This window comes from Archocentrus centrarchus, chromosome 6 (genome assembly GCF_007364275.1).
Source record: "Archocentrus centrarchus isolate MPI-CPG fArcCen1 chromosome 6, fArcCen1, whole genome shotgun sequence".
NCBI lineage: Eukaryota > Metazoa > Chordata > Actinopteri > Cichliformes > Cichlidae > Archocentrus > Archocentrus centrarchus.
This window is the reverse complement of record NC_044351.1, coordinates 5,919,133-5,935,691: the sequence shown is the minus strand read 5'-3', so window position 1 is coordinate 5,935,691 and position 16,559 is coordinate 5,919,133. Positions and strand designations below refer to the sequence as shown.

The 16,559-nt window shown below is 38.2% G+C and overlaps 1 protein-coding gene across 7 annotated transcripts in view; it reads right to left on the bottom strand.

Annotated features, from left to right (window-relative positions):
• The window catches only part of cadps2 (Ca++-dependent secretion activator 2), a 280,333-nt gene that overhangs the window by 102,640 nt on the left and 161,134 nt on the right, over window positions 1–16,559 (bottom strand). For 4 of the 7 annotated variants that reach the window (XM_030730944.1, XM_030730940.1, XM_030730943.1 and 1 more), the window contains 3 exons: window positions 13,278–13,341; window positions 11,852–11,981; window positions 11,542–11,642 (listed from right to left, as the gene is read on the bottom strand). In XM_030730944.1, the coding sequence (XP_030586804.1) occupies window positions 11,542–11,642; window positions 11,852–11,981; window positions 13,278–13,341 (295 nt within the window). Of the gene's footprint in view, window positions 1–6,882; window positions 6,892–11,541; window positions 11,643–11,851; window positions 11,982–13,277; window positions 13,342–16,559 lie in introns of all 7 variants that reach the window. The other 3 variants (XM_030730939.1, XM_030730942.1, XM_030730938.1) reach the window with 1 other exon arrangement.

Genomic DNA, 16,559 nt, shown 5'->3' with positions numbered 1-16,559 from the left:
ACAGTTTGAGCAGAGACAAAAATGGGAGATTTTCAAAGCTAAAAAAACAAATGCAGGTGAACTCTTGAAATCAATGTTATCAGGTAGATAATGAGGGCTTTTTTCTGCCCCCACAGGAGAAATTGTTAGGTGATAAGGACTAGTTGGCAGAATGACCTGCAGTTTATCCCAAAGGGACAAGGTTGAGGTCAGGGCTCTGCACATGGTAGTCTAGAATTTTGACAAGAAACTGGGGGAAACTGGGAAAAGTTCCAAGAAATTTGTTGCCTTAAAGTATATGATGGTGTATTAACATTCCCTTTCACTAGAACTAAAAGACCAAGGCTTGCATATGGTATACTAATCAAGAAGCTGTTTTTAGTCATACTGATGACTTTAGGGACAGAAATACTGATTTGTCCAACACCTTGGTGCAGACTAAAGACCATAGTATCACAATAGTTCAAGAAATACTCATTAAATAGATAGATGGATGGGCCTTCCTATGTCTATTCAAGCCCACATTTCTATCTCAAAAATGAACATTTTGCCCAGGATAAATGTTGTCAGCTCTATGCTCCCCTTTTTGCCTCCACCTGATTTCTGGAGTAAACTTCAGTCTGCAGTTTCTAAGTTTGTATGGAAAGGGAAACAGCCACGCCTCAAAATGTCCATCCTGCAGAGGAGGAGGGAAGATGGCGGTCTTTCTATTCCTAATTTTAAGTTTTATTTTTGGTCATTTGTACTAGGACCACTGCTTAACTGGTTTGATCCACATCTGTTTCCTGGTGTACTTTAGAGAACAGCATGATAGCCCAATGGCCCCTTCAAGACGTTCTGTTTGCCAGTATACCCAATAAACAGTGCCACCTGCATTTTGGTCATTAACTGATGGATCATCTCTCATCTTATACGAACGTGGAGAGCAGATGAAACTTATTGTCATCTCTCCTGTACTGTAAATGGCATACATTTTCTCCAATATTCAATAATAAAGCACTTTTGATAGGCGATAGGCCTATTCTGCTCTTCAGTAGGAACAGATGGGTGTTCACTATCTTAAAGATATTTTTAATGAGTGTGGACTGCTTGCTTTTTCTGATATCAAGAATGCATTCAATCTGCCAGGTTCCTCCTTTTCCTTTTACCTACAATTAAGATTGGGGCTTAAGGCATATGATGTCCCTTGGCAGAGCCCTTTACCCACTCACCCAATTTGTAGTTTACTTACAGTTCAGGTTAAAGCCAAAGGTATGGTGTCCAAACTCTATCAATTTTTGACAGTTCCGGATTACCCCAGACTTTACAAGTAACTGAAATGAATGTCTTGTCAAGAAACCATTCAACAGTAAGTGTGGCATAGTTGTCAGAGGGGAGGGGGTCTGGGAACGAGATTGCCCAGAGTTAAATCAAGAAGTTGATTGGCGTGAGCTGTGGTCTAACATCTTGCAAGTATCACGCAATCCGGACCATCAGCAAATTCATTGCAATTTTATACACATATCTTACTGCTGTCAAACTTCATTATATGACGTTCTCTGTTTACTTTGTTCACTGAAAGCTCATGGCACATATCTTCATATGATATGGAACTGCCCTCCTGTCAGTCATTTTTGGAGCAATACTGCATCCAAATTATCAGAAATGATTCAAGATATAGTTCCTGTATCTGTGAGTGATTTGATTTTAAATGACCTCTCAACACCTAGTCTTCCCAAACTCTAAAATCATGCAGTTTTGCTGGCCTGACAGCTGGCAAGAAAATGGTTGAGGCTCACTGGAAGCCAACTCACTCTCTTTCTGTCAAGTCCTGGGCCCTTTCCTTTTTGGATGTTGTGTACAGTGTATCACAAAAGTGAGTACACCCCACACATTTCTCCATCCATCCATCCATTCTCTCCCGCTTATCCGGGGCCGGGTCGGGGGGGCAGGAGCCTAAGCAGACATGTGAGGGTTGTACTCACTTTTGTGATACACTGTATATGGAACTCTCAATAGCTCGAATCAACAGTGCTTCAGAGGAAACGCTGATTACTTGGCATGCTATTGGCTGTACACAGACTTGGGGTTGTAAAAAGAAAAGTATGGGAAGAGAAACCTCAGTCTTATGCTATGTGATCTCACTAAAAACCTTCCTGAGGACTTTATGGGCTAAATTGCTAGCTTCAAGTAATAATGAATTGTGTTGGTCCCCCTTTTGTTTCCAAAAAAGCCTTGACTCATCAAGGCACCCCAAAGGCACAATGTGGTATCTGGCACCAAGATGTTAGCAACAGGTCCTTTAAATCCTGGAAGTTACAAGGTGGAGCCTCCATGGACTGGAGCTGTTTGTTCAGCACATCCCAGAGATGCTCGATTGGATTGAGATCTTGGGAATTCGAAGGCCACATCAAAACCTCAAACTCATTGTTGTGCTCTTCAAACCATTCCTGGACCATTTTTTGCTTTGTGGCAGGGTGCATTATCCTGCTGAAAGAGGCCACAACTATCAGGGAATATTGTTTCCATGAAAGGTTGTGCATGGTCTGCAACAATGCTTAGGTAGGTGGTACGTATCAAAGTAGCAGCCACATAAATAGCAGCACCCAAGGTTTCCCAGCAGACCATTGCTCAAAGCATGGCACTCCCTCCGCCAGCCTGTCTTCTTCTGCACATGCACCATTGCATCATTGATCAGACCAGGCCACTTTATTTAATTGCTCCATAGTCCAGTTTTAATGTCTATTGTTGCCGCTTTCAGCAGTGGTCAGCATACTGACTGACATACTGCAATGCGTGTGTAATCTGACACCTTTCTATCAGAACCAGCATTAACTTTTTCAGCAATTTGAGCCACAGTAGCTCAAAAATGTTGAATAAAACCACACAGACCAGCCTTTGCTCCCCACGTCTATCAGTGAGCCTTGGCCGCCCGTGACCCTGTCGCTGGTTCATCACTGTTACTTCCTTGGACCACTTTTGAGAGATACTGACCACTGCAGACCGGGCACACCCCACAAGAGCTGCAGATTTGGAAATGCTCTGACCGTCTAGTCTAGCTATCACGGTTTGGCCCTTGTCAAACTTTATCAAATCCTTACACCTTTTTTCTGCTTCTAACACATCAACTTTGAGGACAAAATATTCTCTTTCTCCCTAATATATCCAAGCCAGGTGCCATGACGAAGAGATAATCAGTGTTATTCACTGTTAGTGGTCACAATGTTAAGCCTGATCGGCATAAAAAACAAACATTAAATTTTGTGAAGATCATTTAAGAACCCCAGTGAACTGATTTTAACATGAGATCTCTCTGTATGTCAATTCTTTGCCTAATTCAACTAAAATTTGAGTAGTCAGAAGTTTACATGGTAATTTTGGCTTATATTAATGATTTATTTGAACTGTTCTTTTCCAATATGGAACGATTGTATAGCACAAATCTTTAATGGCATTAAAAACACCACCACCAACAACAAAACAAAAACAAGAACTGGGTGGGCAACTTTGATTTTATTTTGGATTTTCTCTAGTAGCCATCATCAAGCTTCTGGTATAATTCTGCCTGTATATTTGACCACTCTTCTTGGCAGAATTGGTAGAGTTCTTTTAAATTGATTAATTTCCTGGCATGAACCCAGTTTTTGAGAACACATTTTCAATTAGGGTTGAGATTGGGGATTTGGGAAGGCCATTTCAGAAGCTTAATGCTAGCCTGCTATATCCATTCCAAACCAGTTTTGATGTGTGTTTGGCTTATTGGAACACCCAGTTGTGCTCTAGATTCAATCCTTTAGCTGTTGATTTGAGGTGAAATGAAGAACTTGGAGGTAGTCCTCGTTCATTATTCTATCCATTTTGTGCAATGTACCAGTGCCACTGGCAGCAAAATAGCCCCAGAGCATGATGCTGCCACCAACATGCTTGACAGTTGGTACAGTGTTCTTAGGTCTGAAAGCCTCACCTTAACACCTCCAAATACACCTCTTGTTATTGTCACCAAATAGCTTAATCTTTTTCTTGTCTGACCATAAAACCTCCAGAAGGCATTTGGCTTGTCCATGTGGGCAGCTACAAATTTCAATCGAGCTTGAAGGTGTCAATTTTGGAGAAGGGGCTTCTTTCCTGGTCAGCACCCTATCAGTTAAGAGATAAGATAAGATAAGATAGTGTTTATTTGTCACATGCACAGTTATACACAGTACAATGCACAGTGAAATGTATTTTGTACCTGCAACCATATATACACACACATATAAATAAGAAGAATAAAAATAAAAAAAGTAATTCACACTATACACTATACTCTATATACTATACACTATACACACTTTTATAAATTATAATATTTACATTGTGCAATAATGGTCCAGTTAGGGCTCAGAGTTGAGCAGACGGATGGCTTGTGGGTAAAAACTCTTCTTCAACCTTTCAGTCTTAGTCCTCAGGCAGCGGTAACGCCGGCCTGATGGGAGCAGGGAGAAGAGAGAGTGTCCGGGGTAGCTGGGCTGTTTTAGGATCTTCATGGCCCTCAGCCTGCACTGCTTGGTGTAAATGTCCTGCAGGTTGGGGAGGGTGGTTCTGATGGTCCGTTCAGCTGAACGAACCACCCTTTTTAGGGCCATGAAGTCCTGCTTGGTGCAGTTTCCCATCCAGGTGGTGATGCTCCCACGCATGATGCTCTCGATGGTGCAGGTCACGGTGATGTCAAGCTCGCTTCACTGTGGACAGTAATGCTGGTGTCTCAGCAGATTCTGGTCTATGGCAGGCTTGAGTCTTGTGGTTTCTTGTTATTCCTGAACATTGTAACTAATTTCCTCTCATCCGAGGGGTCTTCTTCCAGACCTTGGCAAAGTGATGACAGATCTGAATAACTTCTACTTACATACAATTACATATAATTAAACTGACAATCTTGGAATCTACAGCTGTTTAGAAATGGCTCCAAGAGACCTTCCTGGCTTCTGTAAATCTACAGTTCTCCTTCTTAGATCTTCACTGAGTTCCTTGGACTATCTTATTATTCTGGGTATTGGTCAATCCACTGAGTGCTGTCAAACAAATCTATTTAATGCTGCCAAAGAGAAACTACTAGTTGTAGTCAATCATGGTCACTAGAAATAAATAGGCCTTGGCAAGTTAAAAGACATCATAGAACCTTCAGTAACACTTATTAAAAGACTCAAATGAAAGCGTGTGATTTTGAGCCTGTATGTATGTCACGTTTTGGAGTGTTATAGGACCCAAATGCAAAACACAAGAGGTGGAGTTCAAAACAAAAGAAGAAACTTTATTACGGCTGGTAGTCCAAAATATAAATGCAAAACACAGACAGGCAGGGAATCCAGGGAAACACACAATGCAACAGGCAGGCAGGGGAACAGTACAATATGACAAGGGAACACAGGCAAGGCACCAGAACCAAAAGGAAAATAGGGAGCAGAAAAAAACAGAAAACAGACATGACCACTCAGGAGGTCATCCCAACCATGGGGCAAGAAACTGGGGGTGGGGAGTGTCTGCGGGTCACCCCATCCAATGGACTAGGCAGGGGAGACACAGCATTCTGGGGGCTGACTTTGGGTCATTAAAGCTATATGCTGTACAATCATTCCACCCTGGAAACAGAACAGTTCAAAGAAATCATTAAAAGCCCCAAATTACCATGACATTCATGCCCATGTTCAGTTTATGGAAACTTCTGACTTCAACTGTATAAGTGCTGTGGTCAGATTAAAGTCACTCAGATAAGGGTTGGTCTAATTTTACAGTGCCTTGCGAAAGTATTCGGCCCCCTTGAACTTTTCAACCTTTTGCCACATTGCAGGCTTCAAACATAAAGATATAAAATTGTAATTTTTTTGTGAAGAATCAACAACAAGTGGGACACAATCGTGAAGTGGAATGAAATTTATTGGATGTGTCAAACTTTTTTAACAAATAAAAAACTGAAAAGTGGGGTGTGCAATATTATTCGGCCCCTATGCTTTCAGTGCAGCAAACTCACTCCAGAAGTTCAGTGAGGATCTCTGAATGATCCAATGTTGTCCCAAATGACTGGTGATGATAAATAGAATCCACCTGTATGTAATCAAGTCTCCGTATAAATGCACCTCCTCTGTCATAGCCTCAGGGTTCTGTTCAAAGCGCAGAGAGCATCATGAAGACCAAGGAACACACCAGACAGGTCCGAGATACTGTTGTGGAGAAGTTCAGAGCCAGATTTGGATACAAAAAGATTTCCCAAGCTTCAAACATCTCAAGGAGCACTGTGCAAGCAATCATATTGAAATGGAAGGAGTATCAGACCACTTCAAATCTACCAAGACCCGGCCGTCCCTCTAAACTTTCATCTCAAACAAGGAGAAGACTAATCAGAGATGCAGCCAAGAGGCCCATGATCACTCTGGCCTTTCTTTCATGTTTATATTGTTATCTTATCTGACCTATCCTGCATCCTTTCACTGATTAAGTTGTTGGTGGAATAACCTTCTGCTCACACAAATAGCACTAGAAGAAAATAATTACACATTAAGGAGTGCTTTGTGAGAGTATTTCATTGAGCATTGTACTGAGTTGGCAAGTCATTCATTTGCACACACAGTGAACAAAACACTATTTTATATGAAATTGCCTCCACCAGGATATAATGTTCCCTTATTTGTGATATAAATAACATATAATAATCCTGTTGTTTGATATTACAATCAACCTGAAACATATTACTACTACTACTACTACTACAACTAATAATAATAATAATAATAATGTGTAACTAATGAAGCCCATAAGTATTTTGAAATCACAGGCCATACTATGAGAGATTTAAAGCCTGGTATAATGATTTCATCTAAGAGGGAGAAAAATTCAGTGACATGTGGATTATGGAGTGTAGGGGAGGATGGTTGCTGACAGCAAACTTACCTCTCTTCCCTTCCCATGACAGAATAAAAGAAAAGGAGAAACAAAGGAGTCACATAAATAAAGACACTAAAACAAATTTCTGCCATTAAAAGAATTCTCCAGGGCAAGATAGGCCTAAACACATATTCAGAAGGGATCTTTAAGCCAAAAGACTATAGAGAGAAGATAGCAGTATTGATTTAACTCCAGTTCATCACTTTGACATCTGTGTAATGAAGCAGCAACAACACAAACCGGTGAGGCAGTGAGCATGCTGTCCACAGAGACAGCAACCGTGTAAACAATTATTATTCATTTCTAAATTTAAGCTCTGACAGCTTGTGACGGCACTCTGCAAAAAAGGCCTCTAATTTGTGGCTGACATCACATCTGAAGGATCCACCAGTCGCCATGACAGCGGCAGAGCGTGGTGTGTTAATAATAGTGCAGAAACAGATGCCTGAGCACCATGCTGCCACTTAGGGCTGATTAAACTGCCACATCTCAACACCTAAGATTGATCAGTTTTACACTGTGGCATAAAACTCCACGTGCATATGGGCTGTGGGCGTTGTTTTCATCATGCCTCTACTGCAGACGTTAATGCAATGCCACCACTTGCCATGTCATCTGCCAATTTAACATGAGTGCTGCCAAAGAAGAAAAAGAAGGGGAATTGGCAGTGCTGTGAAAAGTGATCAAGAATGCAAATGAAATGATCAAGTGACATGTGGCATCTTTGTCACTGCCACTCAGATGAAACAAACAAAGCAAAAACAAAAAACAAAAAAAAAACAAACTCATGGTCAGAAGAGTTTCACTTGAAAAATAGTCACAATGTGAATGTAAAATTTTGCATGCTTTCAATAAAATATATAGAGTACTGTACAAGTCTTTGCTAGGAAAATGGGAAATAGGTGCAGTGAGTTATTGAAACATACAAACTTACATTGAAATTCAATAAACAAGACAAAAAAAAAGTTTGTACAATTCGAACAAATTTGAATGTCAGTATTTTGCACCTTTATTCTTTAGTCTGAACTCTCTTAGGCAAGTATTACTGCAGTTTCTTTAAGCAGTGTTCAGGAATAGTTGTCCAGGCTGTTTGAAGGACATTCCAAGTTCTTCTTTGGATGTTAGCTGCCTTTTGTTCTGTTCTTGGTCAAAAGTATGCAACATTGATTCAATAATTTTGAGATCCAGACTCTGAGGAAGCCAATTTATGACTAACAGTGTTCTATTGTCTATTTTTCTATCCAGATATGGTTTTACAACACTGACAGTGTGGTACTTTTCTGCATTCATTCATTCCTTCAATTTTGACAAGATCTAAAATACCACTGGCTGAATTGCAGCCCCAAACCATGTTTTCCAGGTGGCTGTAGACACTGTTGGACCTCTCTCCTTACCTATACATAAATATGATGATTTGAACCGTTATTGTATGGTATATACCTTACAATATAAAGTGCCTTGATATGACTGATGTTGTGATTTAATGCTATATAAATAAAATTGAATTAAAAATTTTTCAAATTTTAATTTATCACTCCATAAGACCTGCTGCCACCAATTTTGAGTCCAGTTCCTTCCTTAACAATGGCTTCTTGACATCCACCCATCCAATGAGACCATTACTGATGAGGACTCAGCAAACAGTAGAAAGTCTTTGCTGTATTTTTTCCTATTTCCTAAGGACATTACTTTCAGTTACTGTTCATTGTTTTTAGGCCAACCACGTTCATTTGTCCTCCATTTTTCACCTTTCCTCAAATTCACACCATGCAGAGATATGCCAGATTTTTGACTAAGAGCTCATTGAGAATCACCTTGTTGGTGCAAAAGTTTCATGCCTTCCAAACTGTGTTAAGGTTTATGCAGATTTAACTAAAGAAATAGGAACAAATTATGAGTTTTGCCCTGTTGAAAACCATTTTAACATACTTGACATCATTTTGAGCATAATTTTTTTGTAGATATAGTACATGTGTGGCATTCATTTCATAATTTAGTAAAATGTGTTTAATTGTTTAGTAAGAAATATCAAGTGAAAAAGTTTTTGATCAAAATTTTTTGTTAATACTTCTAATAATTATTGAAGTAAGAAGATCAGAGGTCCAAAGTAACGTGATATTTAAAATCCTCATATATAATTCCCTACATGCTTATATGCTGTCAATACAAACAATGGCAGTAAGAAACATTATTTTTTAAACAGTTCTATATAGCATTATTACCTCTGACAAGGAGGTTATGTTTTCAGTAGTGTTTGCGTGTGTACATCTGTAAACACGATAGCTCAAAATGCTTAAAATGAATTCTGATTAAACTTTGTAGGGATGTAGAGTTGGATTGTGTTAACAATCCAATAAAATTTGCCTTACATCCACTAAGGTCTTCAAGGCCAACTTAATGATTTGTTGATCGAAAACTGAAAAAACAAAAAGCCTCATAAATTAGAAACTATGATCATTACAAGTGTAATGTGTATTACACTTGTAATAACAATATAATATTTTGTGTATTGTCAAAATATTGTAAGTACCATATAACTTATGTGCAGGATACAACTAGACAGCTAGCTAAACACCTTCCTCACATCAAGATGCTGAAGATGATATTCTCCTTGTCTACAGGTTTATTGGTGTTGCAAGGAATGGTGTGAAACTAAAACAAAAGGTTTAATCAATACACTGCTTGTTTTAATATGTACAGATATAATGTTCACATTAATTAAATAGCTTTGTCTTTTTGGCTATTATATGTGTTATGTATTTATTGCATACTTTTAACTTATAAATTTGCTAACATCATATTTAACATCATCATTAAATCAACAATTTATTCACTTATTTATTGCCATTGTGCTTTTGCAAACTTAAACTAGTCTCGAAACAACAAAAATGTATACAATTTGAACATAGCAGGTTACTTAAATTAAATGTAACCAAATATCAAAAATATCACAACACAATTGTTGGTGAGGATAGATAACATAAAAATACAAACTTTACATACCCACAATGCTACCAAAGGCCTAAAATGTATGCTGATAAAGTCAGACTGCCTTTTCTGATGTCAACTCAAGTAGTAGAGCTAGAAATCTACTACTTCTGCACATGGTTATCATGTGACCCCAGTGATGTACAGTTTGTTAAAGAGGTAACTTGTTTTAAAGCAAATAAGTGAACTTAAACAGAGCAAAAAGGCAGACCTCTCCTTGTAAGAACTGTAGTTTTAAGTTATAAGGCTTTTTGCCAGTTTTCAAACAATAAATCGTTAAATTGAGCTTGAGGACCTTAGTGGACATGAGGCAAATTTAAATGGATTGTTAACATGATCCCACTCTACACCCCTACAAAGTTTTATCAGAATTCAAACATTTCAGGGTATCGTGTTTACAGGCAAAATGACATGCATGCATGCATACACACACTACCAAGAACATAACCTCCTTGGCAGAGGTAATAAGAAATGGCATACAAATTTTCCACAGTAATGTATATATTTTCTACAATAATTTGGTGTATAAAAAATTCAGCTTTTCGTTGAGAGTCAAGAAGGACCAGTTTTTCAGATTTGGTTAATTTCATATGTAATGACCCTGAAGGGGTCAGCAATCATTGTCCTGCATGTGCTAGAAGCCCTCACCTGAAGAATTTATTCAGAAAAATTGTCCTTTCTGTTACTGCTGCACAAAAATAGACTTAGTTCAGTGTTTTCTTTTGATGTATTAACACTATTCTTGTTTTTAAAAAAAAACAAAACAAAACAAAAAACTTGCAAGCCAGAGGCTTCACTTAGAAAGACCAGAAATGTATGCACATTTCCTACAGGACAAAAACCTATCCCTGTTTTTCTTGTTTAATTTGTTCAACATTCAAAACCTGTTAAATTCAGAAATGTGGCAAAATCTAATCATTTTAATTCTGTCTCTTTGCAAACTACTTCTGTGAGGTCTGAGAACAGCTTCTCACATCATCACTTAGAGATCTATTTTTTTTATAGAAACTTTGCAGCAACTGTTTGCAGTAATGAAAGTGATAATAATGGAAAACATCTGTCTAATAAGCTACTTGGAGGGTGGTCAACCCAGGCATGGGGACTTTATGCTATGCCCAGGCATGATTGCCACAATTTTCCCTGACCTGCACAATTCGAATTCAATTCATTAGTGCAAGCTCACAAAAAAGTCATCTCAGCACACTTTATACAGCTAGATCAGTAATTACTTGAACAACTGCATTTTCTTCTGTAATTTTACCTCAGTACATCATCACAGTGGATTTTAAATCAAACAATCAAGATGTGATTAAGGCACAGCTTTACAGGTTTGAGTGTTGTTTAACTGTTAGGAACTACACCTATTTTCATACACAATCCCCCCAATTTTTAGAGGCCCAAAAGTACTTGGAGAAACTAAAAATTTTAATTATACAGTTTATTTTTTAATAGTTAGTCTAAGTATGCAGATAAACTGACACATTCTATAGACAATCATGCTAAGAAATCTGTCACTGTCAAAACATTCTGACGTGGGAAACAAAAGGACCTTTCATGAAATAAAAATGTCAAAAGTCTGGCAGTCTTTTAGTTCATATTGAATGCTTGTTACTTGTTCATTCATTAGTAGTGAAGCCCTTATATATATTAAAGAAAGAACAAAAAGGAATAAAATACCTCAGAGTGATGTTCTTCATTTTGCTGCAGAACTTCAATGCATAGCTCTCCCAGCCTCATCATGTCCTCCAGTCTTTTCTCTGGAGTTACCCGAGGGTCCACTATAGGTCCAAATGCAGCCACAAAGGTGCAGAATTGAAAAAGCAGATTAGCTATGCACTCAAACATTCAAATACAACTACATTTCAGATGGACCTCTGCTGTGTGTACAGTAGGCTGGTTTCTGGGTTAGCCATATTTTTTACTATCAAATCTTATCTATGATTTACTGTGACCCCATGTCCCCTTTTGTAAAAATAAGGCTATGAACTCTCACCCTTGATTTGAGCATATTCAATCAGCTGACAGTAGTTGATTTGAGCTGCTTGTTCCAGACACCTCTGCACCAGTTTCTTCATGTCCTCTGGAGGAACAGGGGTAGTGATGTCTTTCATCAAAACCTGAAAAAACACAAATATCTCATTTTAGGTTAAAAAAAAAAAAAAAATATATATATATATATATATATATAAATATATATATAAATCTATCTATCTTTATATATATATATATATATAAAGATAGATAGATAGCACGGTGGCGCAGTGGTTAGTACTGCTGCCTCAGAGCTACAATGATGATTCCACCTTAGCCCAGGCCTCTCTATGTGGAGTTTGCATGTTCTCCCTGTGTTTATGTGGGCTTACTCTGGTTTCCTACCACAGTCCAAAGACTAGGGTTAGGTTAATTGACCACTCTAAATTGCCCATAGGTATGAATGGTTGTCTGTCTCTCTGTGTTGGCCCTGTGACAGGCTGGTGACTTGTACAGGGTGTACCCTGCCTCTCACCTTATGTGAGCTGGGATAGGCTCCAGCAACCCTAAACAGGATAAGTGGAAGAGTATATATATATATATATATATATATATATATATATATATATATATATATATATATATAAACAAGCAGCAAATAGGCCATTTTCCAGACTACCATTTCTGCTAAGAGGTATACAGTAGAGGTGCTGTAGTCTTGTTAGGAGCTGCTTGAAAGAAGCCCCACCCACCTGCTATTCAAATCTTCTGTGCACCAGGGGTGGCCAATTTTATTTCAAACAGTGAGGATTCATTGGAATCATTGGAGTCTATATAGGGCTACAGGAAGTGGGGTGTGGAGGACCCAAGTAAAAATCTGAAGTGAAAATAAGTTGACTGAATATAACTCAAGTAAAGAAAATATGCAAGTTTCTTGGTGCTATTATACTGAGCTTTACTCAACAAATTCAGCTTTTTTATTATAAATGATTGATAAAACTTTTAGTGGCTTGTGGCATGAACGTCTTTCAACTTCTGAAGTGGAGCATGTCAGGAGAACTACTGGCTTAAAGGCAGTAGTTCTGGAAATGAGCAGAGTATGTTGACTTTAGGAAAATTTATTGCAGGCTGAATCTTTGTGTTTGAACACAACTGAATGATTTTGTACAATTAGCATCAGCTTTCTTGTCTTTCTATTAGCAGTATAATTCTTCTTTCTTTTTTCCTTGAAAATTGTTCAGTGCTTTATGTGACAATATTGATAACCACTTAAAACTAGAGTCAGATTGCACAGACACAGATAGGTGATTAAGCTGACCATAAGACAGCTGGTAAATATAGGCAAAGACCTTTCCTTTTCCCTACATGTATGTTTTAGGAACAACCCTGCAGGACGTTTGTGCAAACATATTTAAAACACGATTTAATAACTGGCCCATTACCCGTTCCTGAAGGGATAGAGTTGCCTTTAGGGCCCCATCTGGTCGTCCAAAGGGAAAGCAATACCTGCAGATGCAAAACATGGGCAGGCATTTAGAAACAATCTCAAGGACAACTTCAGAGAAAAAAAAAAAAAAGAAGAAGAATGGGAAGATGGGTTCAGCAGGAGAAAACGTTGGTCAGTTGGCAACAGATGGCTGCCTGCTCTCATCTAATTACACTGATGAAGGAAGCTTTTCTCACCTCTGAGCACAGATGAGGCGGTTCATGCAGGTTTCTCGTTGCTAATTGACAAGTGAACAGTACTTAACAAACAAAGGCACGCAGTCACATAGGCCAGCCATTTATTAGCCAAAAAAAGAACAGGCAGATGTTCTGCTCTGCTAACAGAGAAAAAATTATGAACCTAAGTAACAAAAATAAAATAATATCATAGGACTTTGTTTAAAGATTCAGTTCATACTTTAAGTAAAGTCAGAAGTTCATGATGTTCATTTAAAAGAAAAATCAATAGCCATTAAAGAGTAAACCATGCTGAAAAGGCCTGAAATGTCTGTGAATATGTTTTATCTGCATAGGTAAGCAAGCTTCTGACAGTAAGTAGACATATATGATTTATGAATGATTATATAAGTGAATATGTGATATCTGATTAAATAGTAGAATATCTTGTCTAATCAGTATAGAAAAATTTGGTTGTTATTTGTTATTTAGTAAAATTATTGTAAACAAAAGCAAAATTATTTAGGGAGATTAGAAGGCTTTGATTAGATTTTGAGGGGACACTAAAAAGTAACTCAGACACTAATGCTTACTTGCTACTGCTGGTGGTGCTGGGACAGATGGTCAGATGAAGTTTTTTTGTTCAACTGTTTAAACATTTCAAATCCAGATTTCGCTTATTATTTCTGCAGTGTTTTGTGCCTGTGTAACTTGTGAAGATGTTTTCTCAGTTACCATGGCCATCATAATGATAGGATAATAAATGAATATGAGCAAATTGTAAATAAGTGCTTTGCATATGCATGTAATTTCATTCAATTTTTTCCTCAAGATTGATTTTCTCACAATTCATGTATACTGTTATAAATTAATAACATGAATTCATTTAATAAAAGGAATTTATAGGTGAACAGCTTGGAATGGGTAATTTTGTTGCAGCCGTTAACAAACTGGAGTCAATCTTGCAACAAATTCTGCTAGGGCAGGTGAACTAGCATTTCCATAAGAAATCAATTGAAATTATACTAGTGTCAGTTTCACTAGTGTTTCTAGTGTAATTTCTTTTCTCTAAAAGCAAATGGCATGAGAGAACGACATTGGTTGTTGATGACACTAAAAGAGCACATTTGCCTGTGCTCCTATGATGTCTACCTCAAACATTAAGTTTTAATGATGTCTCTCTGACTAACCTGCACAATGAAAAAATACACTAAAGTGGTGTAAATTATATGCTGCACACATCATGTTATCATCATCTTGCTGACCCATTCATCCACGCTAACTTCCTCTTGTTTCCTACATATACATGACATGACAAACATGAGTTCATGTTTCCTTTGTTTTTCTGGTAAAGACAGAATATATAAGCCAGTGTCAATAAAGCTGAGAGATCCTTTTCTGTTTCAGAAAAAGTCCATTTGCACAAAGCCAGAGAGGAAATGGATGTTCCAACATGCTGTGGAAAAAAATGTTTTTTGCATGTTCCATCACTTTATCATCCAAATATTGTCCAAAGCTATTTGTATTGATTTCCAAATAATGCATGTCTCACATGCACATAACAAGAAACAGTAACCACAAGTACTATAAAAACAAATACTAAAAAATATACAAGACAATATAAGTAAGAGGTCGCAGGGCTTGTCAGGTTTTACTCAGACAGGCACACTGAAGCCTGCTCAGACCCCAAACTGAAATTACAGACTGACAAAAAAATTGCAGAAACTAGTGTCAGACTAATATTCAGTTTGCTGACAAAACGCTGGTACTTTTTTAATAAAATAAGTGACGTCTGACTGAAAACATGAAATCAGAAGAGAAAAGCTGATTATCAGTGACTAAATTCCAGTACATGGGCAAATTCTATATACCGTATTTTCCGGAGTATAAGTCGCACTTTTTTTCATAGTTTGGCTGGGGGTGCGGCCTATACTCCGGAGCGACGTATATGTGACATTTATAACACATGAACCAAAATACTCCAGCCACTTGACATCTCCGTGAACTGCAGCTTTAAGGCAGTCTTGCGTAACCTGTGGGCGCAGTGGATGATGGACGGAGAGCACAGCTTAACGGCAACTGGGAGAATGCGCCACCCAACTTTCCTGGAAGTCATTGGATGGATCAAGAAAACATGGGCTTCAGTGACAAACCATCCTGTTGGGATTCAGAAAGGCTGGAATAATTGGAACTGCAGCTGACGACGAGTCTGACTAACGTGACACAGAAGAGGAAGCGGCGCTTCGTCTACGGAGTGTACGGAATTGTTTAGAAGTGACACCGAGGATGAAGAATTCAATGGATTGATGGTTTGGTTAACTTGTCAGTATGTTCTTTATGCTATGGTTATCTGAATAACTTAATGTTACCTTAACATACCGAACACGTGTTCGTTGTGCGTCATGTAGCTGAATGTGCTACGTTAGCATAACGTAGGCTTAACCGTGTTCGTCCTGTTCTTTAATCCATTATTATTTTAAATTGCCGTTCAAGATGGAATTTGTGCTCTGGGTCTCGGATTCTATCAACCCCCCCCCCCCCCCCCCCCCCCCCCCCCCAAAAAAAGTGCGACTTATAGTCCAGTGCGACCTATATATGTTTTTTCTTCTTTATTATGCATTTTTTGGCTGGTGCGACCTATACTCCGGAGCGACGTATAGTCCGAAAAATACGGTAATGTTTTTTAGTGAAAAGAAGTTAATACTAATTAACAAGTCTTCATTGAAATGTTAATACATCATTTTATATTTAGTGAACATTGAAAAAAATCTAACCAAGTACACACTTTTTCACATTCCAATAATGGAATGTGAAAAAGTTCAGGCACCCTCCTAAGGGAGCACTTGCTAAAACCCTTATCTGTGATGTCTGCCCATATAAAGGCAGACATCACAGCTTGTAAATGCTGTAAAATCATCAAAGTTTGGACACACTTATTCACTCATTCATATGAATGAGTAAGTGTGTACAAACTTTTGACTGGTAGTATAGCTTGACCTGCGAATGGTCTTTGTCCTCCAAGCTCAGGTTCTCTACCAGAGGCCTGGGAGCTTGAGGGGCCT